The sequence below is a fragment of the Ammospiza nelsoni genome, chromosome Z, assembly GCF_027579445.1.
Source record: "Ammospiza nelsoni isolate bAmmNel1 chromosome Z, bAmmNel1.pri, whole genome shotgun sequence".
In the NCBI taxonomy this organism is placed as follows: Eukaryota; Metazoa; Chordata; class Aves; order Passeriformes; family Passerellidae; genus Ammospiza; species Ammospiza nelsoni.
In genome coordinates, this window is record NC_080669.1 from 6642405 (window position 1) to 6661412 (window position 19008).

General features: G+C 45.0%; 1 protein-coding gene across 1 annotated transcript; it reads left to right on the forward strand.

The window, feature by feature from the left end:
• The first annotated feature begins 6851 nt into the window (after nucleotides 1-6851).
• On the forward strand, nucleotides 6852-18219 carry PGAP4 (post-GPI attachment to proteins GalNAc transferase 4). The gene is made up of 4 exons (XM_059492315.1): nucleotides 6852-7028; nucleotides 8009-8106; nucleotides 8427-8532; nucleotides 14831-18219. Exon 4 carries the CDS (start codon nucleotides 14942-14944, stop codon nucleotides 16127-16129), a length of 1188 nt encoding a protein of 395 aa, XP_059348298.1. The 5' UTR covers nucleotides 6852-7028; nucleotides 8009-8106; nucleotides 8427-8532; nucleotides 14831-14941; the 3' UTR covers nucleotides 16130-18219.
• The last annotated feature ends 789 nt before the right edge of the window (nucleotides 18220-19008 follow it).

Sequence of the window (19008 nt, forward strand, 5' to 3'; positions counted from 1 at the left end):
CTATGTTGTGGCTGTGGACATGAAATGGAATGAAGGGTGGTGCTGCAGGGTGCTGTGCTAGGTACACATTGGTTAGGGCCAACAGTGGAACTGTATTTGATAAGATCAGGTACTTTACCTAGTGATATCCACCCAGTGCAGTGTAAGTCAAATCACACAGATATGTATCACTCCACAGCATCCTTGATCTAGCCAACAATTGCTGTTGATGTTATTTAGGATATTATAATTCTCTTGACAGACAAGCTGACTAAAGAAAATGAACACACGTAAAGCTGTAGCCAATGTAGTTGAATGGAGTTCTTGCTTTTCAATTGAAACAAATTGCACTGCTTTTTTTTCTATTACTATTATTATTATAACTGGATAGTTACTCTTACCTAAGTAGCATAGGAGGATACTTACGGCTCACATCTGGGAAGGGAGACACTGATCATATTTTGCCCTGGTGTAGGAAAGAAAATTCTCACTTACTTCTGTTTTGTCGTGTTATTTCCCTAGTTGTCTTCCTCCTGTAGAGAAATACTTGATGCTAAATGGAGAATATTTGTGTGAATTGAAGGAGCTCTCTCTGCTGACACCCAGAACATCCTGGCAGGCAATCTAAAAAAGACAGAATGAAAGATTCCAGTCAGTGAGAAACCGAGGCTGGGAAGTCTCAGCAGGGATTATTAGCGATTGCCTTGCTGCCTCACTGCCCAGCTGCCACTGCCACACTTCACTTAATTCAGAATGGATCTTTACTCTGTCTCAGTGATCAGGAGAAATGAAAAGCCCAGGAAATGGAGCACAGGCTTTACTGTCTTCTTTCCTTTCCCTCGCTCTCTTTCATTTTTTTTGCTTTTCTGGCACCATACCACCTTAATTTGCTGTCTGTACAGAGGATTCCTGTGTGCAAATGGTCCTGGATATAGTGATATGAAGAGTTTCCTGTAAAGGAGCTTATGGGCACTATCCATACTTATTTAATTGCAGTAGGTACATTTGAATTTTAAAGACAGGCTCTTCAGAATCCTAGTAAGCTTTTTACTGGTGCATTTAGAGACCAGGGAAAGAAAACAAGCTGTGTTTGAAAATATTAATTACTCAGCATTGAAAATTACAGAATTCACAAAATCAGTTATAGAATCCCTAATCTAACCCTCCACCTTTTGCCATTGTAGCCATTGTCATTATAGCAGGTTTTACTTCTAGATCATGGACTAGTCACAGACTTATATCTTGCTTAAGTCTAACCTTAAATCTTGCAAACAAAAAATTTACCAGAATGAATTAAAAATATTAACTAAGAGTTAAGTACTTGAGTCTCCATGTTACATCCATTATTAAGTGGAATGAAAAAAGGTTAACAAAACCTTTTTTCAGGTTCAGCTAAATGGAATTAAAACCTCTAAAATTTTAAATAAAGCTGGCCCTTAGAGATTTGAAGCAGTTTTAAAATAGTTATAATTTGATACAATTTTCCTGAGAGTCTTTGTGGACTTAAAACCTTGTACAAGTGGTACTCAGACTTTCCTAGATAGGCCCTTTCTCTTGTGCCAGCATCTGACCTTTAGTTCCAGAAGTGCTCACCTAAAATTTAAAATTTGCAGTGAGAGAGAGCAGAGAAACTGCTAACACTCTGTGCTTCTCACACAGATGCAGAATTGGTTAGTGCAAAGAACTCAGGGACCATACAAAACAACTTTACTACATTTTGCAAGAGAAAGTAAAAGTTATACAGCAGTCCCTGGGGGATAATTCTTCCGGACTCTCAGTTTAGAAATCTTCTGGTTTGCCTTTTCACCTCATTCTCTTTTTTTAGCAAAAACTACAGTGTTCCAGGCTGTTCTTCTATGTTGCAAGACAGAGCAAGAAACTGAGAGCCAATGTATTTTAACAGATATTTTGAAGAGCTACTAGACTCTATGTCTAAATTAAAATGTTTGTCCCTTTCTTTGAAATACTCTGTGGTCTGCAAGAGTCAGAATGTTGGAGCAAGACAGGAAGGAGGTTGAATCACCAGAGCATATGCCACTAAACTGGCCAAGGTATATCTAGTTTTCTGAGTGTCACCAGGCACTCAGAAAACTGGATATTTCCTGCAGAAATATTGCAGTATTTCTGCAGTTCCATCATCATTAAACACATTTCTGTGCTGGCTCACTGAGGTGCTCTTTTAGCTATGAACAGCCTTTTCTAATGGTTTTATTGGAGAAGCTGAAGAAGCAGAGAAAAAGGGTGTGTGTGGTGGTGAGGGGGTGCCCAATAGTCTCTAAAGTGAACTGGACTACAGTGAGTGTGTTTCTGTCATCTTCAGATGTGTGCAGCTTGGGTAGAAGAGATTACAGGAACAGAATTTAATAATTCATCTGCAAGATGAATTAGCTGCTGTTAAGAGCCTGAAAAGTCTGGTTGTGGTTGTATATAGAAGACTTTATAGATGAAGACTTCAGAAATATATGAAGAACCAAAACCGAATGGACAGGCCAGGATGAAAATGAGATTAAAATACTTCAGCCTTTTTAGAGAATACTAATGTACCCTAGACAGCCAAGCAAGCATGAATTCATCCCTGCTGGAGCTTTGTTTCCTCTGACTATTGCTGTCTAAAGTCAAACACAGTGGCCCTGACATATAAGCTCATTATGTCTCCAGTAAACAGCAAAGGACTTTGAACACTCTTTGTCCCCAGTGATCAATATTGAGTCTGAAAGAAAACAAAGAGAAAGCCACAGCCGCTCTGTGTATTTGGTTATCCTCAATATTGTATTTATATTCAAAATAGCCATCAGAAATATCTGCTGCTTCTTACACGAACAGAATGTAAGCAGTAAATATAGGGGTTTTTACCCCTATAGATGATTAGCAGGGGAAAAGCATTATTATCAAAGTTAACCTTTGAAGTGAACAGCAGATACCTACAAGGAGAACATATCCATTGTGCAGCTGACAGTACGGGAATAACCAGGCAATTATCAGGTATCTGTATGTGAAAGAATAGTGCTGTCACTACAGAAGTTCTCAGAGTTTGTGGAAGAGGTACTGCCTTTGCAGGTTACTTACATACTGGCACAACAAGTTATGCTAAACATTATTTATTCCTCCTGCTGGAATGCAGTGGCTTTTTTTCCTAAGGAGATCAGCCTTACAAAACTTTTTTTCCTGTATCTCTTTTTTTGTTGTTGTTTTTTTTTCTTTTCTGTCTTTTCACAGATTCCTCCTTGTCCCTAGTAAGTGTTGCACACACTTCTCAAATTTCATTGCAACTGGCTGAAGGAGGTAAGCCCCAAACATGTGTTTGCTGCTACTTCAGGCAGTGCCTTGCAGAGCAGAGCTGAGCGTGTCCATCCAGCTGAGCAGAACCTTAGGGCACCCTGAACAGGAAGCTGTTTGTTTGATTTGTTGGCTGAATAATCAGCACAAGCAGCTCAAAATTAACTGGAGTATGCATACCCTCGTGCCTTTGCCTTCTGGTAAAAGCATGAGGCAGTAGGAGGAAAGCCAAGGAACTGGGAGGGGACGGGGAACACGAGTTGGAGATAATTTGGAGTTAATTTGACAGTGATGTGCAGGACACAAAAACACAACTCAGAGGACACCAGGCTTCTCAGTTCAGCTCCCCAAGACCATGAATGTCTGCCCTGCCTGGACATACAGCAAGTATCTAAACACCAGCTGCCTGCCTTGTCCTGCCTCTGACACTCATGCTTATGAAAAGCAGGAGCTGTACCTGATCTCAGGCAAAGCAAAAGAAAATATTATTCCCATTGCCCTGCACAAATGCTCAGTTCCATCAGAGCTGTTACAGTGGATGGCAGAGGGGAAAGGTGCTTTCACAATCCAAATACTGGGATCTGGATGGTTGGGGTGAACCTTTGCTACCTGGGTAAATTCACAACCCAAGATTGTTTCTAATCGTAGTTTTAAAGTCCTGTCCTGTTATTGTACAGGCTGAATAATTTCATAAGTAACTATTTCTTCTGAGCATTTGAGGTTGCAGTTAGGTTACTGCAGGAGCACTTGAGTCACCAAATGTTCATCTCTGCTTTCCAAAGCCCTCCCAGCTTTCCAATCCCATTTGGTGTGGGGAGCAGCAGGGACAAAGTGACCCAGCTAAAACATAACTCACCAGAAGAAAAAGTTTATTTTTCAGCTACATCAGTGTCCCTTGTGCTTGTGCACAGCAGGAGACAGCACCATCATAAGAATGGATGAGTAGTCAAGAATGACAGGTTTCCACTGTCATTCTGTGCCACTGCCCCAAAATCACTTGAGACTCCTCTCCCTCAGTCTTTTGGGTCTAACAGAACCTGTTTTAAAGAAATAATTGTTTAAGGATGAAAGTGTACCCTGAAAAGCATGCAAGTGAGCAAAGAGGGAGCTGGGAAGACTGAATAGAAATCACAAAAAATTACAATTATCTACATATTTATTTCTAAAAAAAAAAGGCCTTCTGGCCCATTCTTTTTTTTCTTTTTTTCTTTTCTTTTTTTTTTTTTTTTTGATTGCTCCTTGTAATAAATTCTGCTGGCTAAAACATCATCCAAAATGTAATCCTGGGTGCAGTGTGGTGTTTCTGCTGATGCTGCTCAATAGTCACTCTCCCACATGCACACTGAAACAGAAGTTGAAAAAAAAAAAATTTTGATTTTTAAAAATTCTGCGACTCTTATCCTGGGAAGAACACAGTAATGGACATCCTAGGAATGTTTACTCTTTTTTCCACCTCCAGTACTTTCTTTTTTCTCTGCTCTATTCCAGGATCTGCTGTGCTTTCAGTGCATCAACTTTTACAGTCTTGAGAGCATTTAAGTAGAAGGTAGAGTATAAATCACTGTCGTTAAAAACAGAAAAAGAGGCAGAGGTGGTCAGCAAAGAGGGTGTCTTAGGTTGGAAATGGGTGTGTGTATTCTATTCCTATCTGTAGAGTTATCTTCTGTTAATTGGATAGTTTTCTTTATCTCTTCTACAACCAATCCTCTCTCTGGGAAATATCTTCTGTTAATGTGCCATTGAGTCTCACTGCATGATTGATAAAATTACATCATCCCATTGTGAGATGCTCTGCCCAGGGGGAGGAGCCAGGCATTCCTACCTGGGTATAATCAGAGATTTGGAAGACCACAGCCAGCCTTTTACACGGGATTCCCAGAGAAGCAGCTGCCTTTTCCACTGGATTTCCAGAGGAAGACCAGGCTCATCTACACCACCACTGGATCTTCAGAGGAAGACCACACCCTTCTACAGGATCACTGCATCAACAAAACCATATCTGCCTCTCCAGGAGGATGGCAGCCACCATTTCAATTGGATTGCTACCAACACCCTGACCAACAGGGTGTCAGGCTATATCCTGACTCTCTCAGTGTTGTTTTGTATCACTGCATTGTTTATTTTATTCTTTTTTAATTTTGTTCCTAATAAAGAACTGTTATTGAAAAGACACCTGTCTTTTCAAACCAAGACAGAAGGATTTGGGAAAGCAAATCACCTGAGAAAATATGATTTCTTTATTATTTTGGGAGAGTAACATGCATCTTAGTAAGCTGATGGACTTTCCAGCATGCCTAACCTGTTTCCAGAAAGTCATTACAGAATCCAACTGGTCCTTGAACGTGTTGTTTATTTTGGGTGTTACTGTTCCTCTGGCTTTCCACTCTTCTTCCATGTTGTCTCATCAATAAAAAGCCCTAGTTGTGGGACAGTTTTGCCAGGAGAAAGAATAAGGATCACAGGCATGCAAAGCTGATTTCCTTTGTTCATCATGCTTATAAGGGGGAATAATAGAAATTGCTATCTTAAAATTAACATATATCATACTAGAAGCTTCTGATTACAGGACTGGACACTAGCAAAATTCTAGCTGTGCTCAACAGAACAAGGTATTTTACTGAAAGGACCTAAGGGATTTTTCTCTTGGTAGTTTTTGTTTGGTTTGTTGTTTTTTTTTTTCCCTCCGAAGATCCTTCTAAGATATAAGAAAGGTCTGAGCCTGAAAACAGTTTAGCCCAGGTACATGGACTTGCATTTTCTGGAGCTGCAGGGACAAACCCAAGGACTTCCTACAATGGCAGACAGTGAACTTTCCCTGAAGCATCTTTCAGGTAACCAGTTAATTAGGTATTATGGTCACAGGGCTGAAGGGTGTGAGTGTATACAAGAGCAGGAAAGTGGGACACAATGAAAAGCACTGGGGGGTGGGAGAGTGAACCAGTCAGAGGCAATCTTGGGGCAGTTTGATAAAATGTCTGAATCTGAACAGGCTGATATAAATCTTGTGTAGCTGCTAAGCCTCCCCACTTCAGCCAATACACATGAGAAGACTTTGCTGCAGACTGAGAAATCTTTTACCTGTCAAAGGTGAGACGCACTTAAAGAACCTGCTGGTGACTCTTGACACTTTCTGCTCGAGTTTGCGGACCCCGGTGATCCTCTCCCCTCCCGGGAGTGAGGCAAGGGGTCCGGAATCTCCAGCATATGCCAGCGGGGTAGGGCAGCGCCCCAGAGGCGCGGGAGCTGGCGGGGACACCTAGCAGAAGCGACATTGGGCAGAGGGGACACCCGGCACAAGTGACATCCACTGAAGGTGACACGCGGCCGTGGTGACACCGGGCAGATGTGACATCCTGGCTGGGGAGGGCCGGGGGAGCTGCGCTGCCCCTGCGGTTGTCCCGCCGCTCCCTGCGGAGCATTCAGGGACCGCAGAGCAGGAATGAGGAGCTCCGGCTGCGCAGCCACCACCGCCCCGGGCGTCCCCCTGGGGCTTGGGATTTACTCCTGAGCTTGCTTCCAGGGACCGGTCGTCTCCCCAGTCTGCGGTGACCCCCTCCGGCCATCTCCCCTTCCCCTTCCTTGAGCATCCCCGTGCTGGCGTAGTCACATGTTTGGTCTTTGATGCCTTTAATCCCACCCTCAGCGCCCGAGAGGGAGGAGAGAAATTCGCGGAAGAGAAGTGAGCCACACGCCGAGAGCAGGATCCCGGCGGGAGCGGAGCTGCGGGAGGGAGGGAGGCGGGAGCGGCCGTGAGGGGCTGCCCAGCGGATCGGGTAAATCTCCCGCTCGGATCGGGGAAATGGCCCGCTGGGATCGCGCTGTCCCGGGGGAAGGCTTCCCCTTCCCCTGAGGGGGATAAGGGGGCGGGCGGTGCTCCGAGGCTGGGGGAACGGGGAAAGGGGGGCCACGAAGTTATGGCTGATGAGCAGCCACAACTGCTCATCGGGGCTGGGCTTGGCTGCTGTGGCTGCGGCACCCGACCCGGCAGGGAGGTGGAAACCCTCCAGGGATCGAGGAGATGTTTCTGTGTTTGCTCCGGGGATATGCCTGTACATGGTGACGAGCGAGGACGAGTGGCCGGAGCCTGGCCGCGCTTCAAGAAACGGCCCCTCCCTTAGGGGAGGTGAGTGGAACTCTCAAGGGAACGGGGAAAAGCCAGCCAGCTTCTGCCCTGAGCTTGGTGCCACCCGGAGCAGCCCTCGCCCGAGGTAGAAGCGTGGCCAGAATCTCTCTGGTCTAAAATCCGGGCAAAGAGCTGAGGACTGGGCACACTTAAATGCCCTCCGTGTGTGTCTGCAACGAGGGCAGAGAGTGGAGGTGGGATCAGCTTTTCTTATCTAACGCCCTCTCCTCTTTGACCATCCCCACTGAGGTAACTGCCATTAATCCCGGTGCTTTACGGGTCACCTTGTGCTACCTGGCAGCTCTCCCGAAGGGAACGAGGAGCACCTAAGAAACCCAATGGCTGAAGTCGCTGACATTTAGAATCAAAGGCTGCTGAGGAAATCTGCAGTTGTGCTGTGATGCAGCAAAACACGAAACGATGCTGGTGTACACTACAGGTTCATGGGCTGGCTTCTCCCCTGCAGTCACTGAGAAAATAATTTATGTATAACCATTTGAGCACATCAGGTTCAGCAAACATTTGCCAGCACAAAAGCCAGGAGGAACACCCTCCTGCACATGTGAAATCTGCTGATTTCTTGTCTGTCCAACAAGGGCATTACTAATTGTACCACGGATTATTTTTCAGCTCCTGCATTTACCTCATTCTCTCCCCTTGGGGCTCAAGCAGATCACCAGGATCCCCCAGAACCAGGGCATTCCATTCACCACGCCTTTCCGTGCAGGGTAAACACTCTGGTTCTTGCGTTGTGGGGGGAGGGGAGGAAGAGGGTGTATATTCCTCGGGCACAAGTGGTGAATACAGGGAAATCAGTAGTTTAACAATAGTAGACAGTCTCTTCAAAGAGGAATGCTTTTTATCAATATGATGAAACATTTCTCTTTCAAACAGAGTTTGAATCAGAATACTCTGGCTGTTGTCTTGTACAGTTTTGGATTTTTATTGTTACATAGACCCATCCCAAGTGGAAATTTATGGGTTTGTCATCAAAGACCTTTGTTCGCAAATATTCTATTTCCTTATTCCTGTGCTTTATTCTTCACAGTCATAAGCAACAGTACAGCTACAACATCTGCAGTGTTAGCAGCCATCACTACATCTGTTTCCTTTTCTCTCCCTCCATTCTTACACCCACAACTCTTCTGGCACAGGTGAATGTTTAAGAGAATTCATCATTGTGGGAATAACAAAAAGGTGTTATTAATAATTAGATGATGATCAAATGATATTTAATGATAAATAAGTTGCAAATGGTAATTAAGGAATAATTCAATTATAATTTAACAATTATTTAACAATAATTAATAATTAAGCTGTAATGAATTGATAATTGAACCATATTTTAGTTTCTGATTTCAACAATGATTTAAACCATGATTAGATTCTGCTACTTACTTCTACACCTAAAGCTATAGCTGGATATATAAATGTCATGAACATACATAGGAAGTACTTGCAGAAACTTGTTGGGACTGCTGGGGTCCTACTGACACAGAGAGGGAATTTCAGTGACAGAGTCACCAAGTTGGTAAGGGCCTTAATTTAAAGCTGCTGTGGGAGGGGAACTTCAAGCATTTCAGTTTAAAGCCAGGGCTAGCAAGAGAGGCCCAGAACACAGGGAGGGATCACAGATCAGCAGGAGGGCACCTGAATGGCAGCACAAAGGAATTCCAACCACTCCAGCCACTGCTCTGCCTTCATCAGAGTCCAACTTACCTGCCTCTGTGCAAAGGCATGGGGAATGAATCCAGGAAGCTGGAGTCACGGGCACACCTGCAGGGCTGGCAGCTCTTTGGCATCATGGCAATGTGCTGGGGTGGCTCCTGAGGCTGCAGTGGTGGAATGGAAGGATACAGAATCTTTAGCAAGGACAGATGGAGGAGATGAGGAGGGGTCACCCTCTATGCCAGTGACCAGCTGGAGTGAATGAAGCTCTGCCCAGGGATGGATGAGGATCTGTCCAACAGATGATGAATCGGCATTAAGGGAGGACAGGGACAGGTGACTTTATTGTGTGGGTTTGCTAGAGGCCACTGCACCAGGACGACCAAGTGGATGAGTCCCTCTATAGAAAGACAGACAGACTCTTGTGATCACGAGCCCTGTTTCTCTTGGGGCACCTCAACTCCCTGTCACACCTACCAAAATCACAGACAGCTCTCCAAAGTCATTGCCTTAAGTCTCTGTGCTTAGCTATTACCTTGCAGACCTCTTCTCAGGCTGCTCTCCACTCCCAGTTCCATCTGATCTGACTGCTGGATAGCAGCAGAGGGAGCACTGCTTTCCCATGGGATTGCCCTGCAGGGAGGCAGCCAGGTGAAATGGGCTCTGTGCATGTTTCTGTGACAGAGGAAAATCAATATACATGAGAAACAAGACAGAAGTTGGGGAAATATCTGTAGTGAATATATATTGAGTTCACAGCCGCTTTCACTGGTGGCATAGTCTTATCCTCTTATTTCAAACAAAATGGCAAAGTGTCATTCACCTGCCACAGCTATGTCCTTCACTTCTTAGTGCAGTAGCTGTCAAACTGTGCTTCATGGATCTCTAGGGATTTATGAACAACCTGTAAAAGTTAACTACAGTCTGATGAGAATAGCAATCCAGCCTATGAGGAAATTTACATTCCAGTTTTAACTCTGCAGTTTCCTGTGTTACCTAATTGGTCACGGTTACACCCTGCATATTTGTGCATTTTTACTGTTCCAATTGTGCTTAAATTCCATCTCCTTGGAGAGAAGAGGTCCGTACATTCACTGACAGGCCTTGAAGAATGGCAAATCAAAACAGACAGCAATGCCTTAAATTTCTATCTCATGCACTGCATAATATTTGCAAAGGGCCAAGTCCTCTGCCCCTCTCTAGCCACTTCACACACAGTGTTACATCTTTAGTACATAGATCATAAGAAACAAAAGTTCTAAGGGAGCTGAGAGCTTAAGTGCAGCAACCCCGATCTCTGCCTGGCTTATTTGATGATAAGATGACAGATGCCACTCATCATCTATGAACAACAAAAGAACAATTGCTTTCAGCAGTGCTTGAGGAGGTGAGAGATATATTTGGTACCTGCCAGTAAAATGCAATCAAACAACTACTGGTCTCTTACCATTAAGGTTCCTCTGAATGTTTTTTATCAGCTCTTGCTGGGATGGTTGTATTTTCTAGGGAGCCCAGCTCCCAGTTTGGCTTGGAAGTACAACAATCAGATCTGTGCATGCTTGGCTTCTGCGGGACACTGGTGTTGTCAAGGGAGGCCTGACACATTGCAGGAATATTATCTGGCACCTGACCTACTAAAAGCTGTCAGAAAAACAAGAGGAATTGCAGATGAGAAAAGCTGGCCATCTGGCCCAGTAATAGGGATCAGCTCATGGCAGGGACCTCAGGTTTTGGAATTTGAGGATATCTGTACAGTCCCTGTCAGCATGCCCATATGTTACAGGAGATCTCTTTGGCTCCTTGGGAAGCTTCCATTGGCTCCCTCAGATTCGAGCAGGATGTTTGTCACAGCACCACAAAGGCCTTATCTCTGCCAAAGAGGGTTCATCAGCAGGGGAGCTCATCCTGAGCTGGCAGCTCTTCTGCATGGTGTTAGGCTGAGGTGTAGAAAAGCTGTTCACACAAAGGTTTCAGCTTGGGTGCTACTATAGGATCAAAAGTGTAAGGTACCACTTGTGTGAGCACCATTACTTCCACCAGTGCTAAGGCCCAGCTGGAGCTGTGACAGCCCGTGACATTTCCATGACATTTTCCAAGAGCCTGCCTTTGTTTCCCTCTTTCATCCCTTTGTGGAGAGGTGACTCTATGGCTCTGACAAAATGACTTCATCCAGTTGTTTTTATGTTAGGAAAGAAATGGCTTTTCCCACTGACACTGAGAAGAAGTGCAGATAGGCCAAAAAGAGTAATTTAATAATGTAATTGTACAGGCATAGTTGTCTCTGTCTCCTGGTGCAGGAAGGAGAAGGCAGATGGTTTCTCTTAGATCAGCTATCCAGAGCCTAAAAATTTACAGCTTTGAAACATATAGGAAACTTTGTTTCAGGAAGACCTCTCTGTGGAGAGGAGTTTGGAGCAGACAGAAAGTGAGCTTTCTCTTTTAAAGCACAAGCACAGCAGACAGTACTCTACACCCCAAAGAATACATTATTTATTTTTCTACTCTCCTCAGTGTGCAAAGACGTGAGTTTTCCTGAACAGCTTAATTCAGCCAAGTAATTAGGGGACTAATGAAGATATGATATAGATTTGGAATTAGGTGTTTCTGGAAGGAATCTTCATCATGAGAATCCAAGAAAAGAAACAAGCCAAACTACAGCTTTATATCACCACAGCTTCTAGTCGTGTTTAAGCAGTGGCTCAGTTCTTCTACACAGGACATGTGTAAATGTGGCCTCCATTGCAAGTATTTATATGGTTCCAAAGTAGTTATTATTCAGGTTTAATAAAGTGGGGGGTTTTTAAGGCACTATAAAATCCAAACCTGATTCTTCCTTTTCTTCTCAGACTTTTTTTTTTCTGTCTGAAATGCCACTTGCATGAAAAACAAACAAGATGTTTTTCCCCCTAGAAAGGGAAAAAAATGAAAATGACAGTACAAAGATCTCCTGAAAGGAGTGTCTCCTCTGAAGTCAGAACCATCCTAATGGCTGGAAAACAGCCTGAGCAGAAACTCTGCATTCAAATCCTACAGATAAGAGAAAGCTTCACCTCTGCAGAAGTAAGAATTTATTAATCCATATTTTGAACTCTGAGGTTCCCAGTGTTACAGACAAAAGATGTGAAGGAGGTCAGTCTCTTCCCTCTCTTCTAGATTTTTCAGCTTGTTTTTCACATTAACTGCAGTATTTGACCTGCTGTAGTACATTCCTGACCATTTTTAGCCTCTGTGGTTATTTCACTGCCCAGTGAAAACAGACTTTTCCTCAGCAGACAGAGTGACAAAAAGCCAGTGTGTCTGTCCATGTGAGTGTGAACAGCTCAGGCAGCAGAGGAAGATGTGAAGAGTAGCAGTAGTGTCTGTGTGTGATTACTGTTTTCTTGAGGCTCCCTGAGATGCAGAACAAGAGCTCTAAGATCTCGAATTCTGTTACTGGTGAAGTGAAGTGAGGGTTAAGTCATAACGCTTGGAATTATGACAGTGATTGGATGGCTGCATGGGTGACTTCCAGTCCTGTGTGCTTTTCCAGAGGAAACTGGAAAAGGAGGTACCTCCACAGAGATTTGTGCTCACCTGCAGCACCTCACCGACCCTGCCTTGAGCTGGGAGCTGGGACACCAGCAGGTGGAGTCCCCACACCACTTTGCCAGCACTGCCGGGCTTCAGACTCAGTGTGAGTCTGGCTGCAGGGACCTAGGACATGAACAACAAGTTCAAGGGTTGCAGAAGAGCAGGATGTCAAGTGAGATCTTGTTTGATTTCATCTCATGAGGCTGCAGCTCCCCCAGCTCTGCTGGCCACTAGGGAGGACAGGACAACCATTTTTCCCTCTTCAGTAGAAGATGGTATGAGGGAAGGAGGTCTTCCTTGGGTGAATGTTATCATCATAGAATCATAGGATGGTTTGGGTTGAAGGGACCTTACAGAACAGCTAGTTCCAAACTCCCTGCCTGATTCCACTCACTTAATCAGGTTGTTCCAAGAATTATTAATGAAGAAATGCTCAAAGAATTCTTACTAGTGCTTCAATATATATCACAAGATCTCATTGCCAGCTCATAGGTTTTGTAGCTCAGAGCTTCAGCACAGCTGGAAGATGGAAAGTAATCTTTATTTCCTGAGAACTAAACTACCTTCTAGTCTACCTTCATCTCCTTTTCCCACTGGGGTCCTCACTTTCAAGTTTGGAGGCTTGCTCAGAGACAGTGATGTTTGTATCAAGAGAAGGCTCGACAGTGTGAGCTGTAGAATATGATTCTGCATGTTTGTGTTCTCTTAATGCTTGTGACAGGTTAGCTGGAAGGCCCAGGATTCTGGATGAATAAATGCATTTAAATGCCAGATCTTTGCATGGATTTCAGGTCTTCACATCCTGAATCCTCAGGACTTGGATCTTGCAGCTGAAGTGCAGCCATCGCCTTTAAGGCCTTTACAAGGTTCTCTGATGCAATTCAATGCAGCATTTTTGCAACAGGATTGTGTAACAAGACAGGAAAAGAAAGCTATATGGGAAGAAGCTGCAAATTCTCATGCATCAGCATGTAAATTTGTTCTCAATTTAATTACTCTAAATCTTGTCTTGAGCCCTAAGAGTGCACAAACATTTGTGATTGTTTGTGCCACAAAGATGCCACAATCTACGTAAGGATGGTTTGAGATCTCACAGCATGAACTGCCTGTTCACTAACAAATATTTGGAATAACTCTTGTATATTTTGCAAAATTGGAGAAACTGCACTGAACACCCAGTGCACATTCAGTCATCTCAGAGAGGGGAACATGAGTACCTCAGTTCTTAGGGAGAGGGATTAGGAAATTAAAGGGAGAATGAGACAACCAATTAAAAGTGAGACTACTGACAAAAGAGAATTCATCTGAACAACCTAACTGCCCTGATTTTGGGTAAGCTTTTGTCAGCCAGGCTGTGAGGTCTCCAGGGCAGCCAGAGAAGCAGATACGGAAAAATCTAACTTTGGTGAAGGTGGATATTTGCTTAAAGTGAATCTGTATACAAAAATTATTACATATTTATGTGAATACTTCAGTTTAAAATTGAAGGCATATACTTCTGAATTGTGTACTTTTAGATAAGGAGTCAATGGCTCAATTGCAACATGTTCATGTTGCTGTGCCTATGAATTTCACAGGGTCTAGTGAGGAGGAGACATCTGAAAGAAACAGGCACACACATTACCCTTAACATACACAGGCTCTTAGTGAAGTAAATTGGTGTCTTTGTTATATGGCTTCACATTTCAGGGAGGACAGTGTAAAAAACCACATTTGAAAGTGCGTGAGCAGCAGCAGGGAAGTATGTATGTCTCCAAAGAGGTAAAAGTTTTTATCTCCAATATATGCTAGACTAAGATACAGGAATTCTGGCTTTGCTTCGTGGCTGTGATCTAAACATTATTATGTCACTGTCACCAGAGAGGGGTACCTAACCTTTAACAGAAAGGGATTTACACACATCCTGCATCCACCTTGCCTGTTGGTACATGTTTGAAGCACAGTAACAAACACACAAAGTCCTTTCGAGCTTGATTAGATCAGAGTTCCTATGTGTTAAGAAAGCCTTAGGGGTCCTTTGCTGGAAATTAAGTTTGGCTCATCTGTCCTCAATGTCCCAGGACTATTCTGTGATGCCTCCACCATAAGGATTACACAGGGCCTTGTATTTTAGCTTACTCAGAGACTAGTCCCCTGCTTTCTATTTTCTCTGTCAGTTCCTATTTCACTAACCATCCTTTTTTCTTCCTTTCTGGGCTTGGACAACCTGTGCAGGTTTGGCAGCAATGGCCCCAGTGGTATCCTGCAGTCCAGGGAGAAGGATGCATTGGAAGTGAAGGATTGAGGGCATGAGCAGTGCAGGAGTACCCTCCTTCTGCAGCAGTTATGTTCCACCGAGCCTGGCAGCTCTGTGGGAAGTGGTGCCGTTGGTCCAGCCCTTTCATCCATCTCCTCACCCTGACTGTGGTGACTTTTGGTGTGCTGGCACCTTTGATCTGCCACCGGCTCCTGCACTCTTACTTCTACCTGCGGCGCTGGCACCTGAACCCCATGAGTCGGGAGTTCCTGGAGCAGAACCAGCAGGAGGGCCAGGATGCTCTCCGTTACTTTGAGAAGATGCAGATGCCAAACACTTCCGAGGCCTACAGCAGTGACACCTTCCAGCCCTTGCTGCTGATCACCATTATCACTGTGCAGAGGCAGAATGATTTCCACTACGTCCTGCAAGTGGCCTCCCACTTCCACCGCCTCCTCCAGAAATGTGGGGCGCGTTGCCAGAGCCATCGCATGCTGCTCTGTAACGTGGAATCGGACCCCAGCAGCCATCAGGATGTCAGGCTCCTGAGCAGCCTCTTTCCTACAGTCAGTCGTGACAGAACTGGAGAGAATCCTGACCCCAGCCTGAACCAGTTCGAGAAGGAGAAGCAGGACTACATCTTCTGCCTGGAGCAGTCACTGTTGATGTACAGTCCAGAGTACATCCTCCTGGTGGAAGATGATGCCGTGCCAGAGGAGGAGATATTTTCTGTCTTGCATCACCTCTTCTCGGCCCGGTTCTCCAAGCCCTACCTCAGAGACGCTCTCTACTTCAAGCTGTACCATCCTGAGAGGCTCCAGCACTACATCAACCCCGAGCCCATGAGGATCCTGGAGTGGCTGGGCCTGGGCATGTTCCTGGGGCCGGTGCTGAGCTGCGCGTACTGCTGGGCCGCGGGGCGGGCGGGCCCCGGCTGGTGCCTGGTGGCATTCTTCGCCCTGTACAGCATGGCGCTGTCGGAGCTGGTGGGGCGGCACTACGGGCTGGAGCTGCGCCGCCTGCACCCCGCGCTCTACAACGTGGCGCCAGCCAGCGAGTGCTGCACACCTGCCATGCTCTTCCCCGCTGCCTCCGCCCGCCGGGCCTCGGCATACCTGCGGGGGCTGCGCTGCCGCCGCGGCTTCGCCAAGGACACTGCCCTCTACTCGCTGCTGCGGGGCAAGGGCGAGAACGCCTTCGTGGTGGAGCCCAACCTGGTGCGGCACGTGGGGATGTACTCCAGCCTCCGACTGAACAGCGACCCGAAACTGCTGTGAGCTGCTCCTGCCTTGCTGCACAACCACAACCAGCACACTCGCCATGGGGCAGAGGGACAGTGTGCAAACTTGGAGTTTGTGCTGCTTGTCAAGAATAACTCTCTCTAAAAGTACAAGTTTTCTTAAAAAATCAGCTTTTGTTCATGGAGACCCTATTTAATATGAACTTGGAACTGATGCATCACCATGCACTACCTGGGAGGGAAGTGGAGGATTCCAGCTAACTCTCCTTAGCCATTCCCAAAGAAAAGCTCTCACACCAACATGCACGGCTTTCCTGCCCACTCTTCCTGGACAGTGGTTACAAAAATCCTCACCTTAGGGCAGCAGAAATGTTGGACAAAGTGAATGTTTCAAATTTAAGCTAATGAGGATAGGAAGGCCTTATTTGCCCATCCTTACTAAGGTCTCATCTCTGACCTGTCTCTGTTCCAAAGCTGTGGTTTTGAGCAGACCCTTCAAAAGCAGAAGTGGTTTGCAGTAACTTTCCCACAAATTCTGCCTAGTTTCTTTGAAGTTTTGAAGTCTCTTTAGCTACTGTCTCCCTATCTGCACCTCCAACATTTCCGCTTCAACCAGAGGCTCTTAAAAACAAAAGCTGTGCTACTTCATTAAGGGTCACCTCTGAGAGTAGGGATCAGAAAACAGAATCACAGCCACTGGTGTCACACAGATAGGCCACAAAGGCACATTTTCCATTGATACACAACACACATATTACACAATGATTGCTCTGTTGGTTGGGATCATCACTTGTTGTACTGGATCCATTAAAAGAGGTCTTGTCAGCCATTGAGTGAACTTAGACATTCAACATGAATTTACCTTGACTGTCCCTCAGCAGAGAGGCAAAGGAAAGATTCAGTCAGGTGCTGTTTTGCAGGATCCTTGTTCATTCTGGAGCTGTAATTCACAGCTCAGCTGGAGTGGTTCATTCACTGCTCCTGGCAGAAAGCAAAATACCTGTGGGAAACAAAGACAGCTGTTCACAAGAGCAAGCAACAACAGCACAGCACATCAAGGGCCACTCTGACACTGACCATGTCTCCTGGTTGTTGGGCATGTGGGAGAGGTACTTTGCACCAGGGCTGTGGGCACAGTTTAATAGAAAACCTTGCAGATGACAAGAGACTTCATACTGAAAGAAAACAGGCAAAAATCAGGTATATCTGATGAAAAGCCTACTTTGGCTTTAGTTAGCTTTGAATCAAATTAATTTCAAGGTGGCATTTGGTTGAACTATTTTAAAAATCATATTCCTTGCTTTGGAATGAACCAAGAAAATATTTTTTGTTGAATTTAATCAGTGGGGGTTGTTTGGTTTTTTCTTTTTGGTAATGGACGGGGTCTGCTTTGGATTTTCTTGTCCCAGCTCTCTCCCAGGTGATTTATGCCTTAAGCTCTCAACAAGTCTGATTGTAGGTGAGAAATACCTAAAGCTCTTGAGAGATGAAACCAAAGAAAATGGCAACCCTCCCTCTGTCAGCACGGTGGGCAACAGTTACACAGCACGAAGGCACAGTGCAGGTTAGCTGAGAAACAGCATCGCAGCAGTGCTTTGCTCTCCAGTAATCAGCTGGATACCTTCAGAAAATCTTTGGAAATTAGAGTGAGTAAAAACTGCCTGTGGGCTTCATGCCATTCCAAAGGCCTGGCCTTTAGGCCTTCTGGCAGAAGATGCCAGGAAAATGGCACAGGCAAAACCACATTTTGTTCCCAGCCACTGGAAGCCCTGGAGATGCCAGGGTAGTCACACAGTGGCAGGTGGGCAAATCTCTCCTCTGGCTTCACTGTAGTGGGGTTTGGGTGTCAGGATTTGAGTGTCACTGTGTATTTATTCCACCAAGTGCCTGCACATACAACTGTGTCTTCAGCTGTGAATGTTTCAGTGCTTGCTCTTCTCTCTTTTATGTCCTTGTACTGTAAAAATCCAGGACAGTGCTCTGTTCTTTCCATTCATATTCATTCTTGCAAAGAAAATCTCACAGCAAGAAATGGGACAGAAAATGGAAATAGGAAGAGGGGAAAGCAAGCAAGCAAGCAATCAAGAAAGAAGCTGTATCCAGTTAATAAATGTTTTGTTGAGGAAATGATTTATCCATTTGTCTCGAAGTTATTTTCCTGTTTGTCCAGTAGTACTTAATTTGACGTTTCAAAAGTCCAGGAGAGGTCAATAATTTCACTGAGTCTCGTAGCTGGAAATAAAGAACATGAATTTGAGGCATCCCCTCTAAACCAGAAGACAATTTTCATGGCATAAGAGGCGACAGAATTTGACTGCGAGACCAAACAATGTGCAGAGGGGCCCAGGGCTTGAACTTGCCAGTGTGAGAGTTTCAGATAAACCAACTGAGAAGAAATTCCTTTGTGCAAGAAGCAGGTTAAGAAATTCTTTATGTCCTTCTGGGACAATTTCCTAAAGTGCACAACTCACCTTCACAACAGAGGTGCTGCTTTGCTGAGCATCAGGAAGCTGTTCTGAGTTACTCAGGTACTTGCACAGTGCCCAGCCTGCCAATGGGGCATCCCAGGAAAGGGCTCCTGCAGCTGCCTTCCAATCTCCCAGAAGTAGATTGAGTCTTGTTTCTCTTTTCTGTGCTGCATGTTTTACTAGAAATTAGAAGTCAGAGAAGTCAGAACAGAGAATGGGAAGCTACTGTGAATTCTTAATTCCTGTTGGATTTTGTTCTGCAGTTCAGGCTAAAAATGCAGTATTCAAACACCCAAAAGCCTTTTCCCTCTCTTTTCTGTGAGGGGAGTGGAGCTGAGCTGCCCCATCTCAGACTACAGAAGTTCAAAGCATGGTATTAGCTTCCTGAAATGTGGCCTTAAGAGCTTGGTTTCTTTCACTTTAAATCAAGCTTAGTGACTTTTTGAAA